General features: G+C 36.1%; 1 protein-coding gene across 3 annotated transcripts in view; it reads right to left on the reverse strand.

Annotated features, from left to right (window-relative positions):
• Positions 1-383: 383 nt before the first annotated feature.
• Positions 384-17,180, reverse strand: part of ABHD17B (abhydrolase domain containing 17B, depalmitoylase) — a 53,404-nt gene continuing 36,607 nt past the window's right edge. For all 3 annotated transcript variants that reach the window (XM_043565820.1, XM_043565819.1, XM_043565818.1), the window contains 3 exons: positions 8,600-9,069; positions 4,571-4,750; positions 384-1,933 (listed from right to left, as the gene is read on the reverse strand). In XM_043565820.1, the coding sequence (XP_043421755.1) occupies positions 1,714-1,933; positions 4,571-4,750; positions 8,600-9,066 (867 nt within the window). In that variant the 5' untranslated portion in view covers positions 9,067-9,069 and the 3' untranslated portion in view covers positions 384-1,713. The remainder of the gene's footprint in view (positions 1,934-4,570; positions 4,751-8,599; positions 9,070-17,180) is intronic.

The following is a 17,180-nucleotide window of genomic DNA, read 5'->3' on the forward strand; positions in this document are numbered from 1 at the left end:
GTCTGTGTCCTTGGTTACATACACCATGAAGTCTATGAGGACATGGTTGACTTCCATCTTTATCTGGCACAGGGTTCTACATGACTGAATAAACAGTTGTTGAATGAATGAATGAATACTGAATTGATACGATCAATATTTTAAATTTAACAGGTAATCAAAGAAAACACTTAGCTACACTCTGGTGTCTATGTTGTACAAAAATAGGAATTGTACAGGCTCCATAACAATCTTGAGAAGCAAAAAATTCTCTCCAAAAAAAGAAGTGGTGATAAAATTTAGAAAACTACAGAACTATGCTCTATTAAGATGAATGGTAATTTTTTCCCGACTTGATGGTAAGGGATGGGAAACATGGAAGAAGGCAAACAGGCACAGCTGGGTGGTATTATATTTGTTGTTTTACTGTTAATTTGACACATCTGAACCAAAGCATTCACAATACTTGATATACTTTGAAGAGAATCATATACTATAGTCTTAGACATAACCACAGAACAAGCAGAACAATTAAAACTACATAAGGCCTTAAAATATATCCACAGTGTGTATTATTTCAATATTCATTCATTTACAAATTAGACTACATACCATTAATTTTATTTTTATTTTTCTTTCATTGTTTTATTCAGGCAGGATTCATTCAAGGAAAGGCAACTTAGTTTTTGTGTGTGAGCTTTGTTTTTTACTACATTGGTTAATATAAAAGTTATGAATTAAATGTTCTCTTATCTCCTGTATCAGGAGTGAATCCATGAAATTCTCAGATAGTAATCTAAAACAACAGGTCCTATTAAAAATAGCCAAAGTGAAAAATGACCAAATAGCCAGCCTGTTTGTGGTCTTGAAGAACATCTAACGAACAGACTCTCAGGTTTTCTTATAACGGAGAGTACAGCAATTCTATGAGATTAGTCAAAATTTAAAACAACATTGCATACAAAATCATTCTTGAAGCTCTAAATGCCTTTTAAAAAACAAAAATGAGAATTTTAAGTAGTTGCCTCATAGTACCAAACCTACAAATCAGAACTAGTTAAAATTCAGTGCTATCATGACTTCTCATTTACAAGGTAACTAGTTGGTAAATTAATAGATGGCATAAAAATTAAGACTTACATCATTTGTTTTTTAAGGAGAAAATGTATGATAACCAGAGAATACAGAAAATTCAATGTATTTTACAGTAAAATAAGTGTTTAAACCTTTATCCCTGTACAACAGGGCTTAGGTCATCTCTAGTGAACTTGCACATTTTCATACAGTTTATTCTATTATGAGTACTTGAATTGTTTTAGATATACAGCTTTTTATTGAAAGAATATTACATTTGTATACCTGGATAAGATTTAGTACATTGAGATGTTTTAAAAATATTTATAAATCTGTTTCTGATATGCAAAAGCATTTGGCAATACTTTTACAGCATTTGATTTTATAGAATTAAAATTTCATACAGTACTCATTTTGATGTTTAAAAAAAAATTCACAGAAAAAATATAAATTACACAGCTTGACTGCATGATACTGTTATTTCCAGTTTCTAGTTCTGGTAATTAAAACCTTCATTAAGTCTGTTAACAAATCATTACCTGTACAATTATGAAGGCAACTGACATGATTTGCAAACAAAACCTTCAGGTTTTATGTTATTTACCAAAGAGTGCAGTTCAGCAAGGAAAGAAAACCCAGTATGCAAATTTACAGAATATTTTACAAATTTACCAGTTCCTGTGACACAAACTGTTTCAACCTTTCGAGGTACTGCCCATAAAGTTCCACATCATTGTGACCTGCCCCTTCAACCCACAGAGGCTCCACAGGTCTTTGGCAACGCTCGAACAATGCGAGGCCATGTGAAAAGTCAATGACTTCATCTTCAGTCCCATGAATTATTAATACTGGGGAGGTTATCTTAGAGATTTTGTCAATGCTGTAAGAGAAGAGAAGACAGAAGGAAGTCAACGAATTATCTATGAAAAGAAACGTAAAACAAATTCTCTTGTGCCATACCGAATACCAGAATAGTCTTTGAATCAAACCAGAAGAAACAGATGCCTCTTGGATTTCAAATAAGATTTAAAAGTCACTTTACATACCCCTTTTCTTAAGATTATCTGAGGAAGCTAACTTTAGGCACTTCTGTTTCAGGGAATCATTCAATAGTTACTATTAGCCTCCTGTACCTTTCTACAATACTGAGCACAAAGAAAACTTAGTTTGGAAGAAGAGGAAACTAAGGACCATTCAAACATATGCTAACTTTATACCTCTCTGCACTCGTATTTTTTTCTGCCCCTTAATCTAAAATGACAACAAAATGTTTTTTTGTCTTGTGGCATCAACTCCCTGAAATAGGGAGAATATAAAAAAATACATAATTTTGGAGCTGGGTAACAAATTAAAAGTATAAGCGAAAACCAATTTTAAGAAGATAGAAGATAAAGTGAAGACACAACCCAATTTATACCACCGCATACACCCGAAGGTCAGGAATTGATATGGGGATGAAAGCAGGTGATGGGAGTCTACAGAATCTGTTCAAAGTTTGTTTAGCTCAGAGGCTGACTTGGGGCTTGATCCTTTGAACTGAGAGATCCTGACCTCAGCCGAAATTAAGAGTCGGACGCTTCACCGACTTGAGCCACTGAGGTGTACCCAGAGGGGACTTTTAGAAAGAATCTTTGTTGAAGACGACATCCACTTTAGGAGGAAAGATACAGAAAATAGTGACATGGGGTGGGATCCCCAACTAACTGATATGAACAGATCCCTGTATACTTAAGCTCAGTCAACAAGCCTTTGTCACCTGCTTCAGGTCCGCTCTTTAGTTCCTCTCTTACACATGAACAGGCAACTAAGAATTATCAGATATTAGAGAACATTTTAAATATCAGAGAACATTTTAAATATCAGAGATCAAAGCAATTTTAAAAAGGCAACAATGAGACATAAGCTACACAAAGAACTCTTACAAACAAATTTTAAAACTTAACAAAATTATGACCTTTTTCAGACAGTTTGCAGTTAAGTGCTGCTTTCTTTGTTGGTGTAGGAGAAATTCAAGAGGGAGCTGGACAGAGAATATAAGTTGGCAACAGCATTACCCCAAATACTCCCTACCATTCCTACTGTTCAGTTAGAAGCAATATAATGCACATACCTTCCAATATACTATTCTCTAAAACAAAAACCCTGAATTAATGTAAAAACAAAACCCTCTCACAGCTTGCTCTGGTGATAAGATCTTATGCTCCCATCATTAGCTTCCCTACAAAAATGACCCCTTATAATGATGAAAAAATTTGCTTTTGAAATGACCTTCGTTGTTTTTATGAAGAAGCAAGTGAGGACTCTGGCCTTGGGCCCATCTATCATTCACAAAAAAATTCTTTGTATAGCTGCCAGTTGGGGAAAAGAAGCGAGACTGAAATTTGCCAGCTTCTCACTTCTTGCCTTTGCCCTCTGAGAAAAAAGGGCCATCCATTTTTTCCCAATTATGAAGAGGAGCTGGAGGAATTTCCATTTATCTTGTCTTGAGAAGAAGTAGTTCTTTCAAATTCGTATAATACTGTGTGTTTGCAGACTATGCAGTGGCAACACGTTTTTTAAAAAATTGTTTTAGTGTTTATTTTTGAGAAAGACAGAACGCGAGCAGGGGAGGGGCAGAGTGAGAGGCTGACACAGAATCCGAAGCAGGCTCCAGGCTCCGAGCTGGCAGCACAGAGCCTGACGCGGGGCTCGAACTCACAAACTGTGAGATCATGACCTGAGTTGTAGTCAGATGCTTAACTGACTGAGCCACCAGGTGCCCCAATACTTTTTTTCCCCCCATGTTTTAATTTTATTTTTGAGAGAGTGAGAGAAAGACACACAGCAAGCTGGGGAGGGGCAGAGAGAGAGGGAGACAAGAGGATCTGAAGCAGGATCCGTGCTGTCAATGCAGAGCCCAATGTGGGACTCGAACTCACGGTGAGATCATGACCTGAGCCAACTGGACGCTTAACTGACAGAGCCACCCAGGTGCCTCTAGGATGGCAATACTTTATTCTTAAGACTCAACTTGTTTGCAATTCACTTCTTTTGTAAATCAGCTATCCTTAATTAGACATCATTCACTAATTTTTATGCACACATGTCTCATTTCTCCTCTACACTTCCACTCTTCCAGTATCATGTCTCACTGAATTGTATCATTATCCACTAGCAGCTCAAGTCAGAACCTTAGGAATCAAATTCAAGTTCTCTTGTTTTGCATCCTACATTCACTGTGACATGCAGTTCTGTCAATTTTATTTCTCAAATTCATCCCTTATCTTTAATACTATTGATGCCACTCTCTGGGGTGTGAGGCCCTTAGCACTTTTCACCCGGATTACAAATGCTCAAACATTACACCCTCCTGACTGGTCTCCTGCCACCATCCTCTTCAAAAACTAGTTTTTCACAATTTCTATAATATGTGTAAAATAGAAGCTCATGGCTGAATGAATCATATTATGGATTCCTTAAGTGATGAAAAAAATTCCCGCAAGATTTCTTTGAATTAATTTGGAATATCGATACTTACTTTGGGAATGCATCAAAACAGTAGGTCTTCTTGGTATCAGGAAAAGCGACTCGCATTCCCGAGGTCAAAGGAGAATGAAGAATAACAGCAGCACTCTCATACCGAGCAGCAAGATCCACAGATGGTACTGTCCCTATACTTTGGCCATATATAATCACATTTTCAGGGCGAATGCCATATCTACAAAGTTCAGGAGTTAAAAAAAAAAATAAAGTGGAGAGTTGGACTGGTATGAAATAGTCAATCATTTTCTAGGGACTTAATCTTATAATAGAATGACTCAGAATAAGACCATGTCAACAAATTTATATTTAAAATATACATTTTCTTAGCCATCATTATATTTAATGCTATAATAATATCTGTATTCTTAGCCTTTTTCATGTTTCATCTTTTAGAAAAATAATGGCTGAGGTCTTTTAAAATTTTAAACTTAAAGAAATTCATTATATCATTTATGCAATTCAATGTGGTGTATTTTTTACTAAATGCTGAACATATTGTATCATTGATATTTTAATGGGTTGACACTTCATAGACATTTACCATCTATCTTCCATTCAAAGCAACAAAAAGTTCTTTCTTTGTCTAGATATTAAAAGTGGCTCATTTTATTTTCTGAAGCCAGTCACAGTGATGAAAATCTTAACATACAGTTACTGTATGTTATGAATAAAAAATATGTATCATTTTAGCCAAAAGCAAATTACTATTTTTCCTGAAATTTGCCTTTATTTGCTCACAGAAATGGACTAATGATTGGAAAGATAAACAGATGAATGAGAATTCCAAATGCCTTATGATTCAGTTAATTATGAATAGACTTCATGCTAAAACCTCAAGAGAACTGCCTTACCCCCTTTAAAAATGCTGCAGACTTAAATGTATCAACTCACTGATCAATATCAGGTATATACTATGCTTCAAGCACTGTTTACTACCTATAGTATAATTGTCCCAACTGTAAAGTACTCCAAGCAGAAAGGAGGTGCTACAGGAGCTAATAAATACAGAATTATGGGTTACAGTGAGATCAAACATGCCCTTCCACTCTAGAAATCTGAAAGAAGTCACTTCTGGATGGGAAGGGCCACTTGCACAACAGCCTCTGGTCTTCTGAAAAGGTAATGGAGCTTTTCAAGTATCTGAACACAAAAAAAAATAGCAAGACAAACCCTACGTGCTTCCTCTGGCCCTTTCCAGGGGCGCAAGACTCTGAACCATCCAGGTAATAATGACCATCCATAATTTCTTCCAATCAGTCCTATGTAAGCATTTGGATATGTCCCAGAGGTTGGACATATCTACTCCAGACTGACTCCAAATGTAAATAAACTCAGAAAACCCTTTTCTTTAAAAAGACCTAGCTGCACATATTTCAAACAGTAAAGAAATTTTATGAAAATGAACATTTGCAGCACAGCATTAACTCTTGAGGCTATAAAGCTGCCGTTAGCTGAATTGCAGCACTGTTGGTGGCAACTATGGGTTTTAGGCTAATGCTAGCAATGGCAAGGCTCCAGAGTAGAAGCAGCTGCCAGTTTAGCAGAGAATTCAAAGCAATAACAGAATTTCAGAACAGTACAAGTTAGAAAGGACTTCAGAGACCATTTAATCTAGTTCAGCTGCTTCCTGAGCAGATGTTCAAAGTCAGAGTAAGTCAGAGGCAGATCTATAATTAGAACCCAGGTACCCTGACTCCCAGTCCAGCGCCTTTTCCATTATAGCACGCAGATAATGAATTCAAAGACTATTGGACTATTTAGAAATGTATCTATTCTGCTCTTGTTCCTCATTCATCAAGTATGCATGATCATTAAGTATGTTTAAAATTGTTTTTTAACATTTACTCATTTCTGAGATGGAGAGTTAGCGGGGGAGGGGCAGAGGGGAAGATACACAATCTGAAGCAGGTTGTAGGCTTAGCCGTTAGTACAGAGCCCGACGCGGGGGCTCGAACCCACAAGCTGTGAGACCATGACCTGAGCTGAAGCCGGATGCTCTGCCAACTGAACCACCCAGGCGCTTCAATCATTAAGTATGTTTAAAAAGACTAATTAATCAAGACTAGAAATAATTTCATAAATATTTCTTCAAATTGATATCAGACAAGATGAAAAATAAAAGTTAACCACTTACATGAGTGGATTTTTTTTTTTAACATAGGCAGAGAACACTCTATTGGATTCTAGTGTGTTTTGGTTGAATAAGTTATCTTTTCATGTTTTTGAGAAGCACTAACAATAAAGGCTATCTGCTTTAACTTATTAGCATCCTTAAAAATTGTACTAATCCACTGAAGTTGTACTTTAAAAGAGTTATATCTCAATAAATCTGTTATTAAAAATATCTACTGTCATACTTTCCTGACAGGTATTATACTCCATTCAATTGGCTGGGTCTGGAAAGTGTGCACTCATTTATTTTGGTTTGTAGGACTGAGACGATTTTGACTTTGGTCATTTAAGGCAGTTTTTAAGTTTATAAATTTTTATCATTCCCTGCCCCCTCCCCAACTATTTATTTCTTATACTACTTATCAACTTTTTCCTACTTATCAGGTATGTTTTCATATAATTGCAAATGATTTAAGAATCCCCTTTATATGGACCTCAGAGACTATAGTTTTATTATATCTTAGAGTAAATGTTTCTTTTTTTTTAAAAAAAAGAAATATTTTGCAAGAGCGAGCGAGCATGAGTGAGTAACGGAGGGGCAGAGAAAGAGGGAGAGAGAGAATCCTCAAACAAGCTCTGTGCTATCAGGACAGAGCCTGATATGGGGCTCGAACTCACAAACCATGAGATCATGACCTGAGCCAAAACCAAGAGTTGGATGCTTAACGCACTGAGACCCCCACGTGTCCCAAGGAATAAATGTTTCTAAAGGTATTTTCTAACAAAGGTTACGCCTGCTAACAAAATTGAGGTTCTAATCGAAACCATTAATATTTAAACATTAAATTAGAAATGGTAAATTTTCTTTAAGTCCTTTAGCTTTAGTCTAAAATACTTTGGAAGTCAGGCAGCTTTTCAGGAGATAATATGAAGAGTAGCTTGAGCTAAGGTATCTTTATTTATTGTACGGGAACCATTTGATTAAAAAAAACACCTGAAGTCTACAAAACTGCAATGTATTTCACGAAAAATTTCTAAGTATCTTGGCGATTAGGAAAGATTAAAGCAATTTCTAGTTCCCAAAAATGTATTGTTATAACCAAGGAATAACTGACATGATGAGAGAATCTGCTTAAATGATTTATCATAACATTACTTTTTTTTTTTTAGCTTAAGATCATCTCTCCAAATTTTATTAGTCCAGAATGCAAAGTAAAAAATCTCACTTTTACAGAATGAATACTTTAAAAATAGTTCCAATAAGATATCTTTAAGTCACATTGTCTAAGAGATTGTTATAGAAAATAACGCAAACTCAGGACTCAGGCTTACAATTCACCAAAACAATCCAGTCTCTTATACTCTTAAGTAAATGATTAGCTAATCACTGTTAATTCAAATCAACATTTTTTCTTTATTTTAGAGAGAGAAAGTGCAAGCAGGGAAGAAGGGCAGAGGGAGAGAGAGAGAATCTTAAGCAGGCTCTACATTCAGCACATAGCCTGATGTGAGGCTTGACCCACAACCCTGGGATTGTGACTTCAGTTGAAATCCAGAGTCAGATGCTCAACTGACTGAGCCACCCAGGTTACTCTGAATAAAGATTTTTATATCACACTCTAGTAAGTTTATAAAACCAAAACTTGTCATTGGCTTAAATTTTAAAGAAAATCACCCACGTGCACTAACAGACACAAATTAGATCTGTGTAAAAACTTTACGCTGTTTGTAAAAATTTTTAATTACATTCTAAAAGCTTAACTCTCCACAGCTATATTTTGGTACATATAATCTCTATTTACTACTTCAAAACATGTTATGTTATAAAAACTACTTTTATTCTTTTTTTATATAAAGCAATTTCAATTAAACATCATAATAACTGTGGAAAATACTCCCAATCACCATTTACCTTGTCCTAAGAGCAAGCCAAGCAGCTTCTATATCTGCATAGAGGTTCTTCTCCGTTGGTTTCCCAGAACTTGCGCCATATCCAGAATAATCATATGAGAATATATTACAATTAATCCGTGATCCCAGTCCTATGTAAAAGCTGCTCATCTGACCAAGATCAACAGCATTTCCATGTGAGAAGAGTAAAGTGTACTTGGCATTGGGTGAACAGCGCACAAACATGCAGGCAATTCTGTTGCCTTTACTGGTTCTAGTCATGAAACACTCAATAGCATCTTTTTCCCTAGAAGAGTACTGCCAGTCTGCTCGTTCTGATAGGTGTAAAGTCCAGCGGCTTCCACTTTCATCACACATCAGTGTATATGTTGGATCAGGTGGCAAAAATGCTAACTTTGAAGCAATTTTCCCAGGGCAAGGTGGACAGCAGAAGAGGCAACATAACTCACTGAATGAAAGATTATTCATCTTCTGAAAAAGAAAAGGAGACAGTAAATGTTTTAATTACTAAATATGGATTCTGCACTTTCATACAATAGAAGGTTAAAACAGAGACACCAGTAAATTCTACTGGTGTTCAGTGTCTACTATTATTTCAAGAATCCTCTGCCCAAACACATTTTTTGGCATCTTTCTAGAAATAATTTAAAACCTGTGGTGAGGCAAATTTTCCTGACCAGGAGACACTCAAACAGTATAGGATGTTTCAAATAGTAGTTATTATATAATATTTAACCAAAACATGAAAATACGAAGAGTAGAGGTGATATTTGTTACTTCTCCACCGATAACAACATAGGAGGTGTGATATATCATTAGAGTAGCGCACATTTTCTGGGTTAACTTAGTGAAAATTCTCAGAATCTCAGGGAGAAGCTAGATATTTAACATGATAGAGTGAAGATATAACAATATTGCATATATTATTCCTTTTTAGTGCTTACAATTTGTCAGGCATGGTGCTACATATTCTATGTGTTTTAATTCTCAAAACAACTCTGTATGTTGATCTAAGAAACCTATACAAGATTCATGCAGCCCGGATTTGACACCAGACTCAACCACTGTCTTTCATCCCTGGGCTACACTGCCTCAGAGGCTCAGAAAACTATTTGTCTCAGAAGCCTATCATTTTAGTCATGGTGCCAGTGGCGCAAATCATGTATAAGACTTTGAAATATGTCTATATGTAATTACTGCCCAAATTTAAAAGGCTACAATATAAAGTCCATTATGGAAAAAAGGTAAAATCTGCTAAAATTTTCTCCTCTTCTATGGTTAGATTGGAAGGAGTATAAGCTTTGAAGTCAGAGAGAGCTGGGGTGGAATCCCAACTCTACCACTTACTAGCTGTTTGCCCTTGGGTAAATTATTTATTTTACAACCTTCAGTGTCTTCATAAGTAGACGAAGCTAACACCTTCCCTGAACAGAGTGATTGTGAAGAACAAATACAATGCTTATAGTTTTTTTAGTACGGATATAGGTGGCACACTTAAGGATGGTCCACTTTCTCCTGTCTTTTTAAAATATTAATATTTTTGAACTTTCTAGTTGATATTAAGCCAGGAACAAAACTAGAGTAATTAATACTTGTTTCCCTGCCAGCATTTCTATCCTGTCCTTTCTCAAATTCCTATCCTTTTTAGCAACAGGTGACCATTGCTTAGTTCCAGGAAGAAGGCATTCAAAACACCTTCCAGAGATTTGGTGACACGTAATTTTTTACAAAAAAAATCTAGTATAAGGACAGAAGAAAATGTCTACCATACCATTATGCCAAATGTAATTACAAAAGAGAAGAAATTACCTCAAGAGACTGACTGAAGTAGTGAGACTATTCAGAAAGAAAGAAATGACCTTTATATCCACTACTCGATCAAAATTCAAAATCTAGTTTATATGCTCAATACGAATATACTGATTTCCCAAAATCTAATCCATATGCTCAATATACATGTGTTAATTTCCCAGTGTAAACTAATTAGGTAGAGAGAATAAGAAACAGCACAGAGAGAGAAACAAGGATAGGAGATAAAAAAAGCTCTCTAAAAGAGGAGTAAGAGAAGGGCAGAAGAGTGTCCGTTGGATATTAGAAAACACTTTTACTTGCTATTCTACCTTTATTTCCTTTTCAACCTTCAAAACAAATAAAGCTGAAGGGAAAATAGTCTGATAGAACAGATATGACAATGAGGTATCATCTTTAGTGGTAGCTCTAATTGGCTCCCTGAAATATTGTACTCAGAAGCATTTTGAGGGCATGCCCAAGGCTTGGTAGGCAAAGAACGTGTAATAAACTAGTTATGTCTACTATAGAATTTGGCTATGAATTAACCTGGTCATGAGGATACAGGACCTGGTGAAGAGGATGGCAAGAAAGAAAGCTCAAAGGGTCAGTTCGAGAGGAGACAACCTAGGGAAAAAAACAAATAGATGAGGTTGGGGGCACCTTGGAGTCGGTGAGGTGTCCAACCTCAGTTCAGGTCATGATCTCACAGTTCAAGCCTGCTTCAGATTCTGTGTCTCCCTCTCTGTCTTCCCCTCCCCTGCTCATGCTCTGTCTCTCTCTGTCTCAAAAATAAATAAAAACATTAAAAAAAATTTTTTTTAATTTCTATCAAGAATAAAATGTTTTTCTTCAGTAATTTGTTTAATTCTGATTAGATTAAGGTTATTTGTTTTATTTATACATTTTTTTAAGGAAGTCTATGTTGCTCTCTCAGTCCTGTTATTAGAAAAGTGGTAATTTGCAAGTTATTTGGTGGATACCAGTTATCTGGTTTAGGGCAGTGGAGGAAGGAATAGTTTCTGCCATCACCATTAAGAAGGTCAGGTTGTCCTTTCATTAGACTAGACCCTGGCACTGCACCTTTTCTCCTGCTTCTCTCCTTTGGTGTTCATCCCCAGATTTATTTCAAAATTACTTTTTCTTAACTTATTTTCAAGAGAGAGTGAGAGCACAAGCGTGGAGGGGCAGAGAGAGGAGAGAGAGAATCCCAAGTAGGCTCTGGTCTGCCAGCACAGAGCCCCACACGGTGCTCAAACTCACAAACTGTTATCATGACCTGAGCCGAAATCAAGAGTCACGGACGCTTAACCAACTGAGCCATCCAGGTGCCCCTCTTGATAGGAATTTTAAAAATTATTGAAATATCTTGCTAAATTTAGATAATTTTAAGTCCAGTGTGTTTTATGTAAAAATCACCTGAGTAAAAAATGTATCATTTGCCAGTTATTTCTTGGCAACAAAATCTTGAGGAGACAAAGCAGTGAATAATGATAAACATCTGAGAGTACACAACAGCCATAAAAGACAAACAACAAATTAAGTAATTTAGAGCAGAACTTTTAGACCAGACACAACAAAGATTTAAAACAGGGTACCTGGCTGGCTCAGTCAATGGAGCATGCAACTCTTGATCTTACAGTTTTAAGTTCAAGTCCCACGTTGGGTACAGAGACTACTTAAAAATATTTTTAAAATTTAAAATAAATTAAAACAAACCTGTTAAAAAAAAAAAAAAGGAATACTTGGGGCACCTGGGCAGCTCAGTCGGTTATGTGTCTGTGTCTCTTGATTTCAGCTCAGGTCATAATCCCACAGTCCTGAGACTGAGCCCTCCATTGGGCTCCAAGTTGGGTGGGTAGCCTGCTTAAGATTCTCTCTCTCCCTCTGCCCCTCCTCCTGGCATGTGCTCTTTCTCTCTCTCAAAGAGAGAGAGAGAGAGAGAGAGAGAGAGACAGACAGACAGACAGACAGACAGTACTTAAAGATGAAATGCAAAAGTGTCCTAAAGAAAAACCAACTGGAATCCCGGATATAAAGAAATCAGTATCTAAAATAAAGAACCTGATGGATTGGATACAAGAATCAATAACTTACGAACATGTTAGTGAGATGGACAATCCAATTGAGGAATTCCCAAATGGAATTTTTTAAGATGAAAGAGATGAAGAGACAGAAAATATGAAAGAAACTTTAAGAAGGACAAAAGTAGAAATACCAGTATCAATACTTTGGGGGTACCAGAGGGAAGAAAAAGAGGAGAAAACAAAGATAAGAATCTAAGAATTTCTCAGAATTAAAGAAAAAATCCAGACTGAAATAGCTCAGAGTGCCGAACAGGTATTTAAGGAAATTTTCATAGACAAATTATAGTAAATATTAAGATTGCCAGAAACAAAAATATGAAAGCTTTCAGAAAAGAACAGATTGCCTACAAAGGAACAAGAATCAGATGAACATCTGACTTTGCAAAACTGACACTAGAAACCAGAAGACACTGGAGAGATAGTTTTAAAGAAAGAAAGAATAAAAACGCACAAAACTTTGAACCTAGAATTTTACATAGAGATAATATACCATTTTAATAAAACAATAAAATAAATTTAGCTATAAGCATACTAAAACTCAGAAGGCTTACCAAACTGAGACCCTCTTTGAGAAACTCCAGCAAGAACAAAATAAATCCAAGGGAATTCTATGAAGTATCTCAGATATGATAAAGAACAGTTAATATAATGTGTGTGTCTGTGTTTAAAGCAAGCAATGGAGGAAAAAAAGCAGCAAAGTATACCCCTAAACAATCCAGAGTCATAACTTTGGGGAATACCAATATAGAGAGAATTGGAAAGAGTTAGGGATTTAAAAGTGAAAAATGTGCTGAGGTACTTGTCACTTGACTTGTTCAGAATGGTATAAATGTTAATAAACTTCAGACATGGAAGAACATACCTATGACTATCAAGAAGTCAGATATACCACCATAAAATTACAGGTTGTAGGATACATCTGAAGTAGTTATAGTTATTCATTACAAATGTCCAGCTTTGAATATTTGTCCATGTGTTAAACTCAAGGAGTGTAAACACAAAGAAATAAGAATTAAAGGACAGCTATCAACAAAATAGAGAATAAAAAGCAATAGATATTAACAGAACCAAAAGCTGACTCTTAGAAAAACCTTCCACTATCAATAGCAACTCGCATTAACTGAGCAGTTTATATCAGGCACTATTCTAAACAGCTTTCATTTAGTAACTCATTTAACCCTTTCACGACCTTCTGACGTAGAGACTATCAATTCACCCATTTTCCATTTCAGGAAACCAAGGCACAGAGTAGTTAGGTAACCTACCAAAGGTCACAGCTAGAAAGTGACAGAACTGATATGTGGCAGAATGGTTCTGGAGCCTGAACTCATAACCACTGCTTTGTAAAAAGAGTACCCACACAAGACTGATGAAGAGAAAGAGATAAGCAAAAAACTCACATACTAAATGAAAAGACATACATAATTTCTAAATTAAAAAATACTGTGTCAATAAACACAGTAAGTTTGATGAAATGCATTAAATTCTTGAGTAACATAAAAGAAAAAAAAACCAATTAAAAAATGAACAAAAGATCTGACTAGACATTTCTCCAAAGAGATACAAATGGCTAACATGAAAAGATGCTCAACATCATTAGTCATTAGGGAAATGCAAATGAAAGCCATGATACCACGTCATATCCACTAGGATGGCTATAATACAGACAAGACCAAAGTTGACAAGGATATGGAGAAATTAGAACCTTTATACACTGTTAGTGGGAAGCAATTAATTTGGAAAACAGTTTGGCAATTCCTTAAAAAGTTTAAACACAGAGTTAACATTTGACCAAGCAATTCCAATCCTAGGTCAATAACCAAATACCCAAGAGAAGTAAAAAACCTATGCTGACACAAAAACTTATACATGAATGTTCACAGTGGTGTAGTTTGTAACAGTCGGAGGTAGAAACCACCCCAAACATCTATCAACTGATGAAAGGCTAAACAAAATGTGGTATATCCACATAATGGGATATTATTCAGTCATAAAAAGGAACAAAGTATTGACGCATGCTATAAAGTAGATACATCTTGAAAAAATTATACCAAGTGAAAGCCAGTCACAAAAGATCATTTATTATATGAGTCCATTTATATGAAGTATCTAGAACAGGCAATCAAAAGAGACAGAAAGAGATCAGTGGCTGTCTAGGGCTAGGGAGGATGGGAGGGTTGGGAAGCAACGGCCAAAGAGTATAAAGTTTCTTTGGAGATAATAAAAATGCTCTAAAATTTATTTGGGTAATACTTGCAGAAACTTATTAATATATTAAAAACCACTGATGTGCATATTTTAAAAGAGTAGATTGTATAGTATGTGAATTATATCTTAATAAAGCTATTTACTGGAGTACCTGGCTGCTTTAGTTGGGACAGCATGTGACTCTTGAGTTTGGGGTTGTTAAGTCTGAGCCCCATTATGGGTGTAAAGATTACTTAAAAATAAAATCTTCAGGAGTGGCTGGGTGGCTCAGTTGGTTAAGTGTCCAACTTCAGCTCAGGTCATGATCTCATAGCTTGTATGTTTGAGCCCTGAGCCCCATGTTGGGCTCTGTGGTGATAGCTCAGAGCCTGGGGTCTGCTTCAGATTCTGTGTCTCCCTCTCTCTCTTCTTCCACTTATCTTCTCTCTCCCTCCCTCTCTCTCACTCACAAAAATAAATTAAAAACTTAAAAAAAAATGTTAAAAAAAAAAAGAAAAGAAAGCTGTTTACCATCTCATCTAAGTCAATGGGAAGCTAAGGTAATTTTGCCAAGAGCTCAAGTATGTATGTATTTGTGGGGGTAGGTGGGAATTTTCCCTCCCAGGTATTGAGACAGTCAACACAAAGCCAGCCAAAGTCATAAAGACAAACTAGTGCTGACACAAACAAACAGACCTAGTAGTAGTAGAATACAGAGCTTATAAAGAGACCAAAATCCACAAGAGATAAAATATTGGTCGATTTATCTTCATTCAAATAGAGATTTTTATTCAGTGAAAAATGCTTCGGGAATAATGATTTCTTCATCCAAAACTGACAGAATTGATACCTTAAGTACAAGGAACTTCTACAAAAACAAACAAACAAAAACTCAGGAGAAAAAATGAGCAGAAGATACTAACAGGCAACTTATAGAGGGTTAAAAGGCTATCAAATATATGAAGGACTCTCACCAACCATCAGAGAAATGCAAGAAATAGCATTTCAAAAGTGTAAGAAAAATAAAAAGTAGAAAATTGAGTAATATGAAGTACTGGTGAGAATAGGGGAAAGTAAGAACCTTTTTGTGAACTTTTTGATAAGCCATTCTGTTAACCAATGACCCAGAATTCTACTCTTAGGTAAGTACTCCAAAGAAACACTTGCAGAGGTCAATATGTACGGGGTGCTTGCTCACTGCAGCATTATTTGTATCAGGGTACAGGAAGGAACATAGATCCCATCATCAGAAAAATGAATACATAAATGTGTCGGATGCAGACAACGGAATATTATGCAGTTTGAAGTAGTGACTTTGATGGTTACAGCTTAAAAATATAGTACTGGGTGAAGAAGTAAGGAATAAACTGAGACCTATAGTACCATTAATGTAAATTAAACACATGCATTCAATGTTATATATCTAAGGACATGTGTATTTGAGTGGATGCTTGTGGAGGGGGAATGGGTAAAGAGGTTGAGGGCAAAGAAGAAAAAAAGTTAATAAAACAAGAGTAGGTTTTATGTTCACAGATCAATGATGATAACGTGCCATGAACTAGACTACAAGTTCCAGAGGCAAGAATCCCATCTGGTTGCTTATCACTGGACCCTTAGTGCCAAGGCAGGACACCTGACACATAATAGGGTTTCTAATATTTTTTGGATGAATGAGTTAGTAAATTAATAAGATTAACTCAATTCTCTGCACCTAAGAAACTCCCACAAAAGGAAAAAAGGTTTACTAAATCACATGTTAAAAAAGAAAGCAAATGTTTTGTGATAATTAGGTTTTTTTGTATAGGTGCAAAATAGAACCAGTGTAATAAAAACCTAGGAACCTGAGCTAGGGTGGGGAGCGCAGGAGGGAACAGCACAGCTAGTTAACCAAATCAGTCACCACACTATGAAGCACAGAATAGGGCACTCTTCTGGGGAGGAGGCAGTCTGGCCCCTCTCAAAATAAAAGGTCAACCGAATGTTAAACAGATGGTCCATTGTGAAAATTAAGGTTTTCCTTTTGGCAGGAGACTTAAAGTTATTTCACTTATAGCCGGAGGAATTTCCTAAAATTGTATGAATTAATAATTTCAGAACATGCTTCTCCTGATAAGTTTTTCCTGCTCGATGACAAAGGATAAAAGATGAACATCTGAGTCCTTTCTCAGCAAAACAGGAAGACTAATGTTAAAAAATGTCTTTAAATAGAATGACCCACTATATCTCCTTCCTCTCTTTTCACAGAAGAAATTATTGAAGTGACTCCTGTCAATTCCTGATGTAATAACAGTTGACTGAAAAAAATTTCACTTTGATTGATCTCCTTTTTTAAAACATTTTTTTAACATTTATCCATTTTTGAGAGTGAGAGAGATAGAGCATGAGTGGGGGAGGGGCAGAGAGTGAGGGAGACATAGATTCTAGCAGGAGCAGGTTCCAGGCTCCAGCTGCCAACACAGGGCCCGATGAAGGCTCGAACTCAGGGATTGTGAGATCATGACCTGAGCTGAAGTTGGACGC

Source organism: Prionailurus bengalensis, chromosome D4 (genome assembly GCF_016509475.1).
Source record: "Prionailurus bengalensis isolate Pbe53 chromosome D4, Fcat_Pben_1.1_paternal_pri, whole genome shotgun sequence".
Taxonomy (NCBI): domain Eukaryota; kingdom Metazoa; phylum Chordata; class Mammalia; order Carnivora; family Felidae; genus Prionailurus; species Prionailurus bengalensis.